The sequence below is a fragment of the Miniopterus schreibersii genome (genome assembly GCF_964146895.1).
Source record: "Miniopterus schreibersii genome assembly, chromosome: 4".
NCBI classification, from domain to species: Eukaryota; Metazoa; Chordata; class Mammalia; order Chiroptera; family Miniopteridae; genus Miniopterus; species Miniopterus schreibersii.
In genome coordinates this window covers 28,177,540-28,196,326 of record NC_138105.1, presented here as the reverse complement: position 1 = coordinate 28,196,326, position 18,787 = coordinate 28,177,540, and the positions used below count along the sequence as shown (strand labels likewise).

Here is an 18,787-nt window from a genome sequence, read left to right as displayed (position 1 = left end):
CTCTCCACAGGGGAAGCTACCCGGACCAGACTTCCTTCCTGCCACTGTGCTTTCACAAGGCAACCTGGGAGTCCAGCACCAGCGAGTAGATGCTGCCAAACCTGTGAAAAAAATCACTGATGCACTTCATGCCCAGACCGTGGTGTGGGGTAGAAGATATGAAGAATACAATTATTTCCTTCAATGCCAAAGATGGAGATTTGGTAGTTGTTCAGAAGACGATCAACATAGTGATTTAAATCACCTCAAACTCAGTAACTTTAGGGGGAAGCAGACATTTAAAAACCTGGATACTTTTACAGCAGTGAGAACTATTTTGCTATTACAATGGGTTGGCTTCAGTAGAAGCAAATGAGGCTTTGAATTTAACAGTTACCATAATTTTTTTTTTTTTTCCTGACTTAACAGGGCTAGGAGAGGTATTTGTTTTCTAGCTACCTATGGAAGCTATGGCTTCCCCCTGGGAAAGGCTTCCTGGGGGAGTGGCTTAGAGGCCGACTCTCCTGAGATCCTGATTTCCAAGCACTTAGCTAAATATCAAAATACCATCTTGCATAAAGATCAAGAATTTCTAAGAGAAAAGATTACCTTTTAATTGCCAACTCACACTCCCTGGAGAAAAGGTCTTAGTATAGGCTCCAGGACAGTCCTCAAGGGCTGGCAAGGTCATTCTCTTCCCAGCATCACACAATTTCAGTTCTCAACAGTCCTGATTGTGCTTCTAATTGTACAGTGACTGCTTTCATGATGTTAAGATGTTAACAATCTAAAATCAGATGCTGCGATCAAGTGGGACTGACAGTTGAATTTCTAGGATCTGTTCAACCTGAGAGTCTTTCAGTGACCCCCAGGAAAGCCTGGTGCTCCATCCATTTAGATAAAGAACTGCCTCCTACCTCCTAAACCAAGAATAGCTCAGAAGTTGTTTCCCCAGGCAGGTCTGGAAGGAAGTTTTCAGTGAGTGGTAGAAAATGGAAAGGACCAAAACAAAACCATACAGTGGCCAATCATGGCCCACTTTTCCCTCCTTCCGGTCCTGTGAGACATATCTAGAGTGGCTGTCAAGTCAATTACCTACCAAAGCCTACTTCAGAGAAGCTACTTCAGGATCAAACTTCCCCACTTACAAATTTTTACATAGCCTGCACACACCCCCACCACGAAAAAAATTCACAGTTTATTTCATGAAACAAAGAACTACGGTAATTTAACACACAACATAGTGAAAGGAGATTCTGACAGTGCAGTGTGGATATTTTTTCTGATCGCAACTACAGATGACAGGAGAGAAAAGGGCATAGGACTGGCACCAAGCAAACCCTACTCATACAACCTAAGAGATTAGGGAAAAAGACCTACTAGCTGCAGTTATATACTTATTTTCACACATGATAAATACTTAATATAATGAACTTTAACGTTCTGGGTGGATTTCTTTAAAAATATCTTTTCCATGGTTTAAAATTTTTTTAAAAGAAAATAAGATGCTTTGTTTTCTCTTCCTTTTCAACAAAGAGCTTTTCCTCTCTGATGTGGGAAGAGAGATAGGATGAAAGTGGAGAACTAGGCAGGTGGAATTTACAGAGGAGATTCCGAGGTCTAAGTGAGATGCAAGGATAGGCCCCTAAACTCGGGGCAGCTCTGCCCAGTCATGTGCCTCTGCCTGAGTTCAAGTGTCTCAACCCCAGAGACCGACTTTGGGAAATAAAAGCAAATTCTTTTTAATCTTTATATAAAGCGCAAATGCTTCTATAACAACTATTGTTCCCTCCTTAAGAGTGACTGGAGTAACCTCTACAGGAACTTAGGAGGAAATTGGGACAAAATACAGACTCCTGTTCAGGGTGTAAAAGCCATTATTGAGACAGAATGGTCAGGAGACATTTGGGCCAGATGGCCTGGTTGGCTAAAGCTGCTGGCTAAGTTGGCAAAGCAGAGAGGTAAACACATTTGGTCTAGGGACAAAAGAGGCATGGGTAAATGGGAAGAAACTGGCCAAACAGCACTTCCTGTTGGCAGTCAAGTGAGCTGGGTGAATGGTAGGGCAGGGTAGCACCAACAGATTTCCCAGCCCTTGAGCCCCAGCTCAGGGCAGCAGTAACAGATAATCAGCAGTTATGAGGAGGCAACTCTTAAGACTGGACGTTTCTTTAAATGCCACATCTTGCCAGTCATAAAGGGTTATGGCTGCCTTTGAACTGAGTGAGCAGGCAGGTGCTCTCAACACAGAGCAAATTCTCAAGGAGAGGGTGGTAGAATCCACTAGTGAAGAAGAGGACTCCCTTCATTCAGGTAGGAGATCAAAGGATCAGTAGAGAATTAGTAATTTTGTGTCAGGATCTGGCACCCTCCCTGAGCTGGTGGTGGATCTAGCTCAGAGCTTGCCAGAGATTTCCTCAGTCCACTGCCTAAGACTCTGAAATCTGAAAGCACCTGAGTGTTTGGGGGGTGGGCATGGGGTGGGTTGATGTAAAAGGAGGAGAATTGGTAAAAAAAAAGAAAGGTAAGCTTGCCAATTGCCCTTTTACACCGTGGGAAAGCTATGTCCTTATAGAGCCCAGCCTCCCAACCAGCTGTTCTGCCAAGTATAGTTCTTCAGACTGCACAACCCAGACAGAAGTAGCAGCGGCTGCCCAGGCAACAGCCCTACTTGGCCTCTACAGCCCAACCCTGCCTATAGACATCTGAATGAGCATACATGCATGCACATGCACACATGCACACCTAGCCAGAAGAGCCTTACTCAACACAACCATTTCTGGGGCCACAAAGGACATTACAAAAAGAGTCTGGAGCCTCAGGGCCCCTCAGAACTTCATGTTATTTCCTGGTCAAAGGTTCTTGAAAACAGCCTGGAAACCCAGGCAGGCATGTTAGGCTCACAGGGATCAGGTCTTATTATCTCTGTATTTCCTATCAGTGACCAGCACCTGGCCTAGCACACATGAATGCTCAAGAAATCACCACTGATTTGAAAGGATATCAGTTCCTCCCAAGGGTTCATCAGGTGCCCTCAGTGGGGCTCTGTAGAGCTAGAGAAATAGCGTTGAAAGCCCCTCTACCTTCCAACTTGACCAGTGGAATTGAATCCCATGCTTGACTCCAGAGTGGACTTTTTATTTCAAGTTGACCATGTGTAAAGGTTGAGGGAAAGAGACCCAAGTCTGTCTGTCTCCTTGGCTGAGGCCCACTTGGATTTCCATACATGGTTCACACAACCACAAACCCCCACTGGCTAATGTCACAAGAGTTCTGAGTGTTGGGATATAAAGAAAGAATAACAGTGGAAAAGTATTGGGGTCTGTTTTATAAGGGGGGAAATAATGTTTCCCTCTCCCAAAAACCCTGGGGGGTAGCTGGTCTGGTCATGTGACATTTACTGGTATTATTTCTGTTCTGACTCTGCATACTTGTGACTGGAAGGAGCCTGGTTAAGAGCTGGAAATGTATTTTGCTCTGGTTTAGGGTCTTGGCCTCTTCCAAGAGACCAGCAAGTCTGTGCCAATGTCTGTGTGCTCCCAGAGGACCAGCAAGACTGCGCCAGTGTCTGTCCAGCCAGCATGGGCCAGAGCCCTGGCCCTGGTGAGGTCTTTCCCAGGGCCCAGGGACTCTGCTCTATGGTTGCCAACTTCTTCTCTTCAGTGGAGAAGGAGGATGTGGCCTTCCCAAGAGGCCTGAAGGACTGCCCACTCTTGGCACCAAGTCCAGGTAGTTGCTGGCCTCCAGACATCTGCTTCACCTGCTTTACCAGGCCCAGTGCTTGGCTGGGAGGCCCAGGGATCTGCTCAGCTCCTGCAGGTGCTCTTCCTGAGGCCTGAGTTGCTGGCTCATATAAAAAAGCCTTGGCAGGGGACTGAGAAAGAAGTCTGGCTTGGGTGAGTGATTTAACAGCTTGCCAGGGGTGCTCCAAGGGGGCCACGGCTTTTCCAGAAGGCTGAAGGATAGGATCTGACACACTGCCTCTCTCAACAGCTCGCGACATCTGCCCCAGACCTTTGCTGGCAGGCCATGAGCTGGACTCCAGCACTGGCATCTTCTCATCAGCTTGCGGTGTGGCCTCATGAGGAGAAGCTGCCTGCTCCTTCTGGCGGGAGGTCAGGTCTATGAGGTCCATCACCAACGTGGTTCTGTTTTTTGACTGAGTATTCTGGTCCACGGGCCTCAGTGCTTTTTCTTTAGCTACCAGGGTCTGGACCACAGCTGAGAGCACTTTGTCAGGAGGTGGGAATCTCTGGGACAAAGAAGCATGGGATTTGTCTGGAGACCTGTCTGAAGTCTGGGGTTTGGGGCTGCTGGTGACTAGCAGTCTGTCTGATGGTGGAAGTCTCAGGACAGTAGGGACTGGGGTTTTCTCCAGTGACTGGGGCCTTGGGCTGGCAGCACCTATGGATTTATCCAGCCTTGGGTCAGCTGTCCCTAGAGGTCTTTCCAGTGGTTGGGACCTGACTGAGGGTGAGGAGCTTGGGCCAGTCACTGGAGAGGGTTTGTCAGATAGTTGGGGTCTTGGTCCTCCCACTGCAGGTGGCTTGTCCAATAGCTTCTGGCTGGATACCAAGGATTGAGGTTTGGTCCCTGACCCAGCAAGGGCCCTGACCCTATCTATAGGCTGGGGCCTGGAGTCAGTTCTGTCAGGCCTTTCAGATAGTGGTAGCCTCTGACAAGTCCCTGTCAGAGCTTTTTTGGACAGCGACAACGTCTGGTTGGCTTCAGCAGGTGGCTTGTCCGAAATCTTGGGCCCCTGAGCAGTTATTCCTGATGATTGCTCTGCCAGGTGAGTGCTTGGGCCTGGAGTCAGTGCTACTGGGGGAGGCACATACTCACGGATCTCCCCAGGTTCCAGAGGGTTGGGCCCACAGGGGTCATGCTCAGTACAAGACAGACGCCCATCCAGTTTGGAGATGAAGAGCATCCCTTCCCGATGCTGCTTGCAAAAGGAGCTAGGACACATCTCACAGAAGGAGGCTGCTTCCTTCCCACAGATGTCACACTGATGCCAAGGACACTCCCATTTCCCTGAAAACACAGATGTGAAACAAGAGCTTAAGAAAACAAGAGGTACATATGAGCTGGGCCATGGCTCTGGAACCAGGTCAAAGGAAGATTTCAAACTGCCGTGTTCTGCAGAGAGCTCATGCTTCCCTAGCCCCAGGATCTCAGCTTCCTCTTCTACACAACCGCATATAAAAATAAAAACCAGTATCAAGTAGCAACTAAGAATCAACTAAATATACAGGCAGGAGTAATTCCTTATTTCTATTTCTAGCAAGGAAAAAAACCCCAAAGCTGCCCTTAGATAGACTATGAGGATATTACTTTCATATTTTTGCAAACTCCTTTGTCCTATACAGCCTTTAAGTATTCAACTCTAAGGGGGAAATCTCAGCTATTTAAACTCCCGCTTGTTTTGTTATAAGTAGGAAGAGGGAGCAAATATACAAATGCGGGGGAGGGGGGGAGGAAACAGATTTACCTTTGTTAAATTTTAAGTCTTGAAAGTAGCACACACTTGACCTGTGTTATCTACATAGAATCAGTGGAAAAGACCCAAAGCTAACTTCAGGTGCTATTTGACTCCATTTCATGATAGCTGAGATAGATAATGTTTCCACCCAGTTCCTTCCAAATAAACTATGCTAGACCTCACTCCTGGCTCATAGGCAAGATCAGTTCTACCACAGCCCATGCCAGCTATGGCCCTGAGTAACTGATTCCAAAACAATTTCCCATTTCCACCTCCTGGCACTGTTAGGTCAATGTTATGGCCTTGCCCTCACACTACCCAGTTTCTATTATTTCATTACCCTAGCAATCATATACTGAAGGAAAGCTAATTCAAGGAAAAATTCTTCTCACTCTCACCCCAAACCTGTTCTCTTTCTGTAATTCCAAGAAGCAGGCCACTAGTGATGTATAATATCCCTACCCAGAATGGCTTCCTACTGGTTTCTCACCTTTGTAATTACAAATAGATGGCAGGTGAAACACCAATCACAAAGAACTTATGCACCACTATGTTCATAGCAGCGCAATTTACAATAGCTAAGATCTGGAAACAGCTCAAGTGCCCATCAGTAGATGAGTGGATAAAACTGTGGGTCATTTACACTGTGGAATACTGTGCAGCTGTAAAAAAGGATCTTTTATCCTTTGGCACAGCATGGAAGGAACTAGAAAGTATTATGCTAAGTGAAATAAGCCAGTCAGAGAAAGACAAGTACCACATGATCTCGCTTACATGTGGAATGTAATAAACAAAATAAACTGATGAACAAAATGGATCCAGAGACATGGGAGCATGGAACAGACTGAGGGATCTCAGAGGAAAGATGGGTATGGGGGGGGGGGATTAATCAAACAACTTATATGTTTACAAGCATAACCCACGGACACAGACATTGGTCTGGGGAAGGCCTGGGGGTGGGGTGGATGAGGGGTGGAGGGGATCAATGGAGGTAAAAAGGGGACACCTGTAATATTTTCAACAATAAAAATAAAGAAACTTAAAAAGATAAAGAAACTTAAAAAAAAAAAAAAAAAAAAAAAAAAGGAAAAAAAGATGTCAGGTCCAAATCCCTAAAATCTTCTAACTCCAAATCACCACCCAAAGGTTACTGACTTTTCCAACCACAAATTCCTGGGTACCACATCTGCCTAAGCAGCTTTCTCATGTGTTAACTGAAACAGCTGGATCTCCTTCAGAGGGGAGTGTGCTGAAGGGGGTCTAAAAGGGTATAAGTCCATACCTCACTGACTAGAATGGCCTAAAGCTCCACTCTGTCTCAACTGCTCTTTCTTTAGAAAGGGAACATGATTTAGTGGCCTTGAGGTCAGAAAACCTGGCTTTCAATCCAGCTCCTCCATCAATATGCTCTAATGAGACAAATCATCTCACCAAACTCTATTCTCAGTTTCCTTATCTACATCATGGGAAGGTGAAGAGGCCTCATCTTTATGGGTTGCTAGGAGGATACAATAACATAACAGGAATGTAAATAAAATACTTGACACATAGCAAGTGAGTTTATGTTAAGGTTTTCACTTACTTCCAGAATGAGAACATGGGCCCACATCCCTTCAACACTCTGTGTGGGAAGACCAAAGGGCTCTGAGAATTGGCACCAACCTGCTGGTCGCTTGGTTAGATTGAGACAATCTGCATGGTAAACTTTTGGGCAGCCTGGCTTCTTACAGGAGACGAGCTGGCCAGCATCTCCACAGCTGAAACACTCATCCTCTCGCTCTTTTGTAATTTCACCCTGGCTCCTGCGCTTCCCCTGTTGCTTCTTCTTGAATTTCTTTGACTTTTCTTCCGTGGCAATGGGTTGATTCTAGAGGTCAGATATTGAGCAATCAGCATTCTGTTGACACATAAGTTGTATGATCTTGACCAGGTTAACTATTCACTCTGAGCCTCAGTCTCTCCTCTGGGAAGAGACAGTCCTCATAGAATGTTGTAAAGATAAGAGAAAATGTAGCCTGGCCAGTGTGGCTCAGCGGTTGAGCATTGACCCATGAACCTGGAAGTCACAGTTCTATTCCTGGTCAGGGCACATAACCGGGTTGGGGGCTCAAACCCCAGCAGCGAGCATACAGGAGGTAGCTGATCGAAGATTCTCTCTCATACTGGTGTTTCTATCTCTTTCTCCCTCTCCCAGAAATCAATAAAAACATGTTTAAAAAAAAGAGAGACAATGCATAGAAAGGCACCTAGCACATCACAGGTACCCAATAAATGGTTGTATTAATTGTTAACTTTTGTATCAACTACTGCCAACTGAATGAAATAAAAATGTTCTTTTTGTTGACACACAAGGCTGGTGTTAAAGGTCACCCCTTTCGTAAGTTTTATTAATTAATTAATTGATTTATTGTTAATCCTCACCTAAGGATATTTTTTCCATTGATTTTTTTAGAGGCTGGAGGAGGGGGGGGAGAGACAGAGAGACAAAAACATCGATGTGAGAGAGACACATAGATTGGTTGCCTCCCATATGCGCCCCAACTGGGGCCAGGGATGGAATCTGCAACCAAGATACTTGCCTTTGGCCGCAATTGAACATGCAACCCTTCTGCACATGGGCTGACATTCTAACCACTGAGCCAAACCGGCTAGGGGTCTTAAGTTTTATTTTTACCTTAATTTCATAACTAAGAAAGACTTCTCTGTGTGTTAGTGTGTACATACACATTTCTTAGCTTATTCAACAAACCTTCACTGAGCACTTAGTATGAGCCATGTGCTAGGAAGACACACAAAAACTAGTTCATGGTCTTTGACCTCAACAAGCTTTATCTCAGTCAAATTAGATTTGTGTCCACCACTCAAGAAAGACTCTGGTGCAACCAGTAGATCTCCTCTGTGCTACCAAACCCAGTGGTTTTCATAAGCTTCTGCTCTTGAATTTCTCTATCACTGATTCATATGTGAAATGCTACACAGACCCTAAAGATGCAGAAATGGACATCCCCAGGGCATGTAACACCATTAAACTCAGGTTAAACCCAGTTACTATTTTAATTTATAGGGAATTAGTCAATTGGACATCTGAAGGAACAAGACCACTTAACCAACCAACAAAACAAAAAACAAACAAAATCCAATATACTATAAAGATAAGTTTCCTTACTTAATAAGATAAAATTAGTGAGTACACTACATCTTCATGCATTACTGCTCAAAATGATTACCCTCTTTAGTTATGGGTTTCTATACTAATTTGCATTTTTCAGTTATTAATGTTGACTTCATAATCAAAAAACCATTATGGAAATATCCAACTAGTATCACTACATAATCTACTATGCATCAAAATTAAACTTCAATTTTCAGTCTGCTGGTAGTTATGAGAGAGATACCTGGAAGTAACCAGGTGTTCCTATATTATGGTCCATCCATTATATAACAGTCACTAAAAATAATGATTAAGAAGACTATGTAACAGCAAGAAAAGTTCTTCTATAACATTTAAGAAAAGCAGGATACAGACTTGTAGACAATTCTTAAGTTATAGATTATAATTCAGTTAACGAGCACACATAAAATACCAGGAAGACACAAAAATATTTATACTTTGTTACAATGATAAGATTAAGGATCCCATGGTTATTAACAGTGTTTATACTAAGTAGCTTATTAGGAATTATGAGTGAGATCAGCTGAGATCAATAGAAATGTGGTAAGTAAGCCACTTTACAGATTCCTACTTTACAGGTTTTTCGGCTAGAAAGGTATATCACCAGTTAGAGGTCAGATTGCTCAAAACACCCCAACAGCACTCAAAGATACTCTTTTGTGTCACCAAACTGATCATCAGAATGCTTACTTAGTAAATTGCTAGTGGCTCTGATAACTATTCAATGTCACTATTTCAAAGAGACATCTTCTTAAAGACTCAGCCCTGCATTCGTTAGGGCAGGAGGACCACCCCGCTATTCCCGATGCAAATATTTAGAAGGTACCTTTGGCCTTACACCCAAAAAGCCGCTGCAGTTTGGGGCTCCACATTTGCAAACGGTCTTTCCGTTTCCAAGACATTCTAAATTGTAGTTGAAAGTAAGTTCAGTGCCTGCATAAGAGACCGTGAAAATATTAATATCTGTGGTTTTACTTACATCATTTCTGTATTAATTACAAAGTATATTGACTTCTAAGAGAAAATATTAATTTTTAAAAGAATAAAACATCTGTTAATGCCAAATCCTACCATATTAATAAATTCTAATCCTGTAACATTATTAATCAGCTAATACAACTTAATAAGAGAAAAACTTAAATGGCTTAACAAGTAATATTTAAACTAACTTTTACTAATATCCCAAGTTGTTTTTTTGTTTTCTAAACATTCAGACCCAAAATATATTAATTCATTACCAAAAGCAAACGAATAACAATTTACAATGATGTGCCAGTCATTAGGAATGCAGGTATGAAGAAAACCTGTTTGTGCCAAGGTGAGCACCTGGCAGCACTTAAGGGAGAGACATCTTAATACAGAGTAATACTAGAGAACTCTAGATGACAGACCTAAAGCCCTGGCTTTACATTCCACTTACACCACAATCTGAGTGATTTGAGCCCTGAGTCCATCTGTTAAATGGAGAAATAACAATATCACATGTTTGTTGTGAGAATATGACGTAATGCACATAGCAGTAATTTGTATAAACTTTTAAGAAGAGATGTACAGATTTAAGGTAGAAAGGTCCTCTTTCTGTTATATATGTCATCAAAACCGAGAGCAAATAAAACCCATTCAAACTCAAAACACATTCGCAAAGGCCTAACAAATATAAGAATTTTATATAGGTATACAAAGGTTGTCTCTGGGCAGAGGTAATGGCTTAAATGACAGTCATTCAGTCAAAATGGTCAAATCTTAGATTTCCCATTTCAGATTGACTCATCTTCTACCAGTGAGACTAATTAATATTTAGTTTTTCATCTATATTTAGGGGTACAAAATGGTATGAACACTAAAATCACTCATGGCCTGCAGTAAGAGGCTCATACTGCAAGGAACCTGCAGGAACTGAGATTGACCAAGGTAAGAGCAGGGTAATTCTATCACACTATTCTTATTAAACAATTTAAAAGTATGTAACTGAATTTTCATAAATTTAATGTACTTATAATGCAACTCAACAATATACACAAGTATAAGATAGTAGGATACTTGAAGTAATCTGCTGCTCATTCAGCATCCACTATGTAAACATAACAACACAAGGGGGTAAATCAGAATGTATCAGTGCACTTTAAGGAAAGACTCAACATTCTAGAAAAGACTCTAACATACAGTAGTCCTCGAGAGGTCTGAACTCACTGGGGATGGCAAAGGGAGTATGTATGACACATGTGGGAGACAGAAAAAAAACCAGGCATGTGAAGAGCCCAGGAAGTTGGACGAGTAAGAAGAACAAACTGAAAAGTTCCAATTCCATTTGCCAAGGTTGCACGCAAATCCTACAGCACTCTGCATGGCACTCAGCACATTCTGTCTCATTTTCCCATCCCACCCACGCAGACCCGAAGTGAGGACAAGATGATCTGTGATTTCCCACACCATTCTGCCTGAGCTGATACAGGAGAAGACAAAGTTGTGGCTAGACATGGCAGAGGAGGCCATCCCCATGGACAGACTAAAGTACTGAGTACAAGTGTGGTACTGAAAGCAGGACAGATATAAGAACTAAACTCAGATGACTGAGTCACATCAGAGTAATTTACACAGGAGAACCGTACCTGCCCCAACCCCTGGGTGGTTAGAGAGAAAAATGAAGAAAAGAATAAGGAGCAAAAACCAAGAATCTAAATAATGTATGTATGATACTATATACATTTACAGCACTTTTGCAAGGATTAAATTAGATAACATGCTTGGAACAGTGTCTGGCACCTGATAAATGGTAGCCGTTATAGTGTTCACTTGATAATTCCTGTGCCAAAGTAGAAATTTACCCAATTTACTCTGATGCCATCCATTTAAAAAACTTGATACAAGTTACAATTTTAAAAATCAGCATCATTTAGTCCAGCAGTGCAGTGACGATCAACCACTGTTACCTTCATCATTCAATACTTTAAGTAGGCAACATAAGAGAAAAGAACTAGTGGCTGAATTTCTGAAATATGAAAATTGTCAGAACCTTTAAAATTCTGAAAGGCCTAAAGAACTCCTGGGCAGTATATTTAAATTGTAGAGAAAAGGATATTTGTGGGGTGGGGCTGGGGGAGAGGAGGATGTTTACAGATACATACTTTTTAAAAGCAATAGACTAAAAGCTGAACAAATTGTTAATTATTTTATCTTGATTAATGTTTCTTGAGGTAAACAATACTGGGCAAAAAGAACTTTGGTCTTCTTCCAGAATGTTCATATGGTATTTCTGCTTCAACAGTAACTAGACTGTACTATTATCAATTACAAACTACCTAGGCCAGTCCCATCTCAGCTTGAATGTAGGAGAGTGATTTTTAAATTTAAATGTTTTATTCCTGCCCCAGCAAAACTCATTTTGAAAAATTATGTACTTACTTATACATTCAAAATTCACACACTTTATACAAGTCTAAATATTTTTTAAATCATGCAATTTAGAGGGTGTCATATATGCACGTATATATGCTTAAAATAAATTTGTCAAAACTTCGATGCTACAAATTAATTTCCTTTAATTTATGGAAAATATCTGTCATATGACTTTACTTTCAAACTTCTCAGTCATATCAGATTTACTTTCAAACATCTAAGTACTGTCCTGGTTACAAACACCTCACTTCTAAACTCTTAATATTTAGAGACACAGGCACCGAGGCAGGCCACAAAAGAGCTGTGCATTCTCCAAATATCCAGTTCTTTGATATCTTAGAGGTAACAGTTTTTGTTTTTAAATAGCACTGGGCTCATGAACCATAAAATTCAGACGAGTAAGAGATGAATCTTTGGTTTATAAAGCAGGTCAAGGGCAACTGTGAAAGGGATGGTAACAAAGAAGCCATGGATTGCTAATGCTTTCTAAGGCAGACTAATTTTCATATAAAAGGTCTAGAAATTTATTTCTTTAAAATCATCCATACTCAAAGCTTGAAGATAGTATGGTAAGTGAAATGAGTCAGTCACAAAAGAACAAATCCTATATAATTCCCCTTATATGAGGTTCCTAGAACAATCAACTTCAGAGACAGAAAGTGGAATGGCGGTTGCCAGGGGTTGGGAGAGGAGAGAATGAGGAACTAGTGTTTAATGGGTATGGAGTTTCACCGGGAGAAAATCAAGGTATGAAGATGGATGGTGGTGATGGTTGCCCAACAATGTCAATGGGCTTAATTCCACAAAACTATCCACTTAAAAATGGTAAACTTAAGCCCAGCCGGGCGTGGCTCAGCTGTTGAGCATCGACCTAGGATCCAGGAGATCGGGGTTTGATTCCCGGTCAGGGCACATGCCCAGGTTGAGGGCTCGATCCCTGGTGGGGGTATGCAGTAGGCAGCTGATCAATGACTCTCTCATCACTGATGTTCCTATCTCTCTCTCCCTTCTTCCCTCTGAAATCAAGATATATTAAAAAAAAAAAAAAAAAAAGGGTAAACTTTATGTTATGTATATTTTACCACACCACTACCACCACCACAAAAACTCCACGCCAAGTACCACCTGGAAAGTTTTTTATATATCCTCAGGAGTCTGTAAACCTCATTTTAGATTATAGGACATATGGGATTTTAAGCTGATAAAATCTGAAATTTCGTTCTTAGCTCCAGAATTCTTAAGTGATTCTTACCTGCTTTAATGTCACTCAGGGCAAAAAGGCCAACACGGGTATCTCCATTCACAGACCACTTCTGTGTTTCACAGTTGGGCTGGCAGCAATGATTCATGAACCGAGCATAGTTTCCTTTGGGACCAGCATCAATGATCCGGTCCTAGAATTTCAACAGATCCTCTCATCACTTCCTGAGATTTCTAACATACTGGAGGTTCCTATTCATAGTTTGCATCTCCCAGAGGAGTGATTCTTAAAGTGTACTTGCTGGATCAGCACTAGCATAACCATCTGGGAACCTGCAGAATCTCTGAGGTGGGGCCCAGCAATCTGTACTATAACAAGCCTGCTAGGTGATTTTGACATATGCTGAAGTTTGAGGACCATGCCCTAAAAGAAGCTTGTTCCAAGCCACTAAATTAGGTAGTCCTGAACCCTGGCTACACATCAGATATCACCTAAGGAGATTTTAAAACTGATGCAGAGACCATTTCAAACAAAGATCAGAACACCTGGAGATGAGGATCTCACAAACCATAAGGGTACAACTTGAAAAAAATGTTCACAAAGTTTCACACCAGGAAAGCTAGCAGAACCTAACATTCTGGTAAAAAGAGGAAGCTCAGATACATGTAGAATAAAAACATTAGAATGCTACCATTAGGAACAAGTGCCAAATATAATCTAGGCACCAATGAAATGAAACTCATAAAAAAATTCCTATAACTGAAAAGCTGACTTGGGTTCATAAGGTGAGTTCTATACTCAGTTTATATAACCTCAATGCACTAATTAAATAGCAACAGTTTCTCAATCTGGAAAAGAGTAAAAGAATGATTATTTAACTTTTCTGGCTTCAAGTTTTAATCCTACAGGAAAAATACTGAAAGATACAGTCCCCAACTTACATTGCAAACTCAAAAAAAATTCTAAAAGCAGCATTGCCTTTGGTCACGGATGTATAGCCAGAAATGAGCAAACTTACCTAACTCAAGAACCCTGATCAAACCTGAACATGGGGAAAGACAGACACTATTTTGGGTAGTGTACGACATGCCTACAAACACTATGGCTGGGACAACACTAATTTCACAGTCCATTACTTACTTTGTCTAGGGTGAGCATATAGAAATTAGTGATATCGTGTTCTTGGGCGTAACGGATTCGAGCTCTGCACTCTTCTTCATCTATTAGCTCACCCACATACTCATTCACAAATTCACCCTAAAACAAGAAACAGCTCTTGACTTAATGGCAAAAAGCACAACTGTATTTACAAGTACACCTTACTTTTATTTATTTTTTTGTTAATCCTCACCTGAAGATATTTTCCATTGATTTTTTTTAAAAGAGAGTGGAAGTGAAGGAGGGAGGAGGAAAGAGAGACAGAAAGAGAGAGAAACATCAATGTGAGAGAGACACACTGATTGGTTGCCTCCACTCGTACCCTGACCGGGGCCAGGGATCAAACCCGCAACCCAGACAAATGCTCTTGACCAGGAATCAAACCCAAGACCCTTTGGTGCTTGGGCTGATGCTCTAACCACTTAGCAACATAGGCCAGAGCCAAGTGCAGATTCATTATCCTCCACAAATTCTCCAAAGCAGTTCATGTGTATGTAACTAGACACTTAACAAAGGCTTATTCAAGAAACTAACAAATATGATGCTTCAACTATTTGATAACGAAAACCACCTCCCCACACCTACCCCTGCCATTTGGAGAAAGATAGGAATATTCTGGACACTAAAGATCAACCAAAACGGAAGTAAATAAAACTAAGGCTCATTATAATAGTAAAATGGACAGTTAATTCCTTTACTTCTCCAAATACTTTAGCTAAGTCGGTTTCCCTAAAATAGGTAGGTTTTTTTTCCTTGGAACATGCCCTGCTGCCTCCCCATTTCACACCGTGTCCCCGACTCACCACACTACTGTCATACCCGCTTTCACTCATGCTGTTGCCTCTACACGCAATACTCAACTGACCTAAGCCTATAACTACTTATTTTCCAAGTCTCAAAGTATTTTCAAAGACAAGCAAGTTTCAGGCCCTTTGCCTCCAGAACCCCTTCTACTTCCACATTGGGCAATGACTTGACTTGTTCTATGTCTCTCTCCCTCTAGAATGTAAACTTTATGAAAGCATGGAACATGTTTCCTTTGTTGATCATTGCATCTTCAGCACATCTTAGCAAATGACTAAAGAGATCAAGATTCGCTTCCTTTCCTAGAAACAAATTTACTGAAATTCTTCAGAAAGTATAATCAGAATAAGGTTTATTTTATTAAAATGTCAAATAACCCCGGCCAGTGTGGCTCAGTGGTTGAGCATCAACCCATGAACCTGAAGGTCACGATTTGATTCCAGGTCAGGGCACATGCCTGGGTTGCGGGCTTGATCCCCAGTAGGGGGCATGCAGGAGGCAGCTGATCAATTACTCTCTCATCATTGATGTTTCTAGCTCTCTCTCTCCCTCTCCTTTTCTCTCTCTGAAATCAATAAAGATATATTTAAAGAAAAGACAAAAAAAGATTTATTCTACACAAAAACTATACAATATTATCTATTAAAAACTTGCAGGTCTTCCAAGTTTGAAGATGTTACTTTTCTTTAGAGAAGGTGTAACCATCTTATCCTTCGTGTTCTATGAACCCAAACCTATTTTCCCTCAGTAAAAATAGATTTAATTTTATTAGTCGGGGACTAAAACCTCTGAATGATATGTTCACTATCCTCTCTTAACTACAGCTGGTAGGGTTTTCACAAAAAAGCAAATAAGGCCATAGTATCTTTGAATTTCCCTTACTTTTTCATCGTCACACACAGTGAACATGATCAATACTAAGCACATTATAGATAAAGGAGAACACCTATTCCCAAGCCTCTAAACTCTAGAAGGACATGTATGGCAAGACACAATAACAAGGTTAATTCCTACACTATGTTACTTTCCTCTATCAATTTTCTCATATTCTTCAAGAATCACTTATTTAAGCAATTGCAAATAAGACAAAATCTGGAAATTAAGAAAAGTTTTCTTCACCTTTTTAATATCTGTTTTTGTTCGAAGACCCCAGCCCCTCTGTAATGTGCGAAAAATTTCCACCTCTGGGTACTGGCGCTTAGTAAAGCACTGGTTTTGGCAGCGCCCTCCGGCAGGGCATACTGTGGGGTGGCACTCATAGAGCAGCATGCGGTTGATGCACTCAGAGTCTATCCCACAGGGGTTCTCATCAGTAGCTTTACAGTTGCAACGGGGAATTTCAGACAAGTCTGCAGTGAAGATCTGTACTCGGCCAATAGGGCGGTTCACCTGGAAAAGAAACACATACTATATGTAGTATATCAGGCAAGTCGACACAAGACATTTCAGGACCTATGAAAGGGAGATTTCTTTTCCTTAAAGTTGCATGCCATATTTTATATGATTCTGAAGTATCAAGATTTAGCAGCATTATTCACAATAGCTAAAATGTGGAGGTAAACTAAGTGTCTATTGACAGACTAATGGATAAGCAAAATGTTGTACAAATAATGGAATATTATTCAGCCTAAAAAGGAGGAGAATTCTGAAACATGCTACAATATGGATGAACCTGGAGGACACTGTTACATGAAACAAGCCAGTCACAAAAAGACAAATACTGTATGATTCCACTTATATAATGTACTTTAATCAAAATTAGAGACAAAAAGAAGTGGTTGCTAAGGGCCAAGAGGAGAAAAGAAGAGTTATTGTTTAATGGGTATAGAGTTTCAGTTTTACAAGATAAAAAGAGTTCAAGAGATGAATGGGAGCAATGAGTACAAACATTATGAATGTGTTTAATACCGCTGAAGTCTTAAATATGGTTAAAATAGTGAATTTTGTTACCTGTATTTTATCAAAATAAAAAATTTGGAGGAAATATAGATTTAGGTAGTTTGACATAAAAAATAAAGCCTTACTTGACATACAAAATATGAATCCCACAAAAAATTTTAAAATCACTTTAAAAGAATCATTATTTCAAAGCTGATAGGTCAAGTAAATTGTAATTCGTTTCTACTATTGCCACATGGTAGTGCCACTTTAGCTGCTACATAATAAACCACCATTCTTAAGTGGCATGAAAATGTCTGGGTAATATTGAGGTTCCTGTATGTGAATATGTTCCTATATGTAAGTTGTGGTTCCTGTATGTGACTATTTTACTATTTACTATCATAATTTGAAACCTCTTTAATAGACTACAGCAATGCCATTCATGCATTTTATTCAGTACTGGTGCTAGTACTGAAAAATCCAGTGAAAATTCAGTGTGATAAAACATAAAGGTCAAATCACTGCTGTGACACTGAAGCCACTAGTTTTCACAAATACTAGCAACAATGGTAAGAAAAAAAATAGCCATTCCATAATAGAGATGGATTTGTACACTGTGAGAATGAGTCTCCCCTAGTTGGTATTATTTCACCTGGGAACACTAAAACTGCGAGTGTTCAGAAACCCATCCCATATATAAAATTTGACTATTCAGGAATTGCATGATTTTGATAAATTATTTTACTTGCAAGATAAAGCTTGGCAGACTTGTGAGAATAAGAAATATATGAAACCTGGCCGGAAAGTTCAGTAGGCTAGAGTGTTGTCCTGATATGCTAAGGTTACGGGTTTGATCCCCAGTCAGGGCACATATCAGAATCAACCAATAAATGCATGATGGGTGGAACAACAAATCGATGATTTCCTCTCTCTCTCCCTTCCCCTCTCTCTCAAATCAATCAATCAATAAAAAAATAAAAAAGAAATATATGTAAAGATTCTAATACAGAGCCTAGAAAACTTTAAACATGGTAGGTAACATAATTAAATTCTCTTTCTTTTAATGCCCCTTATAATTGTTTCTGTCACAGATATTCTACTTTACCAATTCTAATCAATCTAAAATTACTAGATTACCAGTTATTTCCATCCTCTAAATTCTCAAACCGTTTCATTTCCGACACTTTATTGTTTGCCTCTTATTCTTTAACAATATTATAAAACCTTACAATCTGTAGAAATATATTGTCCTCAACCCATTTCTCCATAAGAACTTAAAAGGACAAACATCTCACTGCCTCTCTTCCCAGGTTCTTCAAAATACTGGTAAAAACTGTAAACCTCTCGTTAATACTCTTACCATATGCAAGTGGAAACCACAAACTTACTAAAGTAAATTCTACTGGGATACAAGACAAAGATTGGGCTTAATAACCTGAGACTACAGGTCATACATAGGGCACTTAAACATTCACCCTGATTCAAGGAATATTGACCTGATACCCTTCCCCCAAAGTTTCACCCTATTCTAAAGTTACATGGTTTTTAAAAATGTATGTTTTTATTGATTTGAGAGAGAGGAAGAGAGACAGAAACATCAATGATGAGAGACAATCATTGAGTGGCTACCTCCTGCATGCCCCCTGGTAGGGCTCGAGCCAACAACCCAGGCATGTGCCCTGACCAGGAATCGAACCACGATCTCCTGGGTCAT

At 40.8% G+C, this 18,787-nt stretch overlaps 1 protein-coding gene across 9 annotated transcripts in view; it reads right to left on the bottom strand.

Annotated features, from left to right (window-relative positions):
- Positions 1–1,159: 1,159 nt before the first annotated feature.
- The window catches only part of NSD1 (nuclear receptor binding SET domain protein 1), a 151,001-nt gene continuing 133,373 nt past the window's right edge, over positions 1,160–18,787 (bottom strand). For all 9 annotated transcript variants that reach the window (XM_081135002.1, XM_081135007.1, XM_081135006.1 and 6 more), the window contains 6 exons: positions 16,312–16,581; positions 14,371–14,487; positions 13,282–13,423; positions 9,460–9,566; positions 7,124–7,328; positions 1,160–5,013 (listed from right to left, as the gene is read on the bottom strand). In XM_081135002.1, coding sequence (XP_080991128.1) covers positions 3,386–5,013; positions 7,124–7,328; positions 9,460–9,566; positions 13,282–13,423; positions 14,371–14,487; positions 16,312–16,581 — 2,469 coding nt within the window. In that variant the 3' untranslated portion in view covers positions 1,160–3,385. The remainder of the gene's footprint in view (positions 5,014–7,123; positions 7,329–9,459; positions 9,567–13,281; positions 13,424–14,370; positions 14,488–16,311; positions 16,582–18,787) is intronic.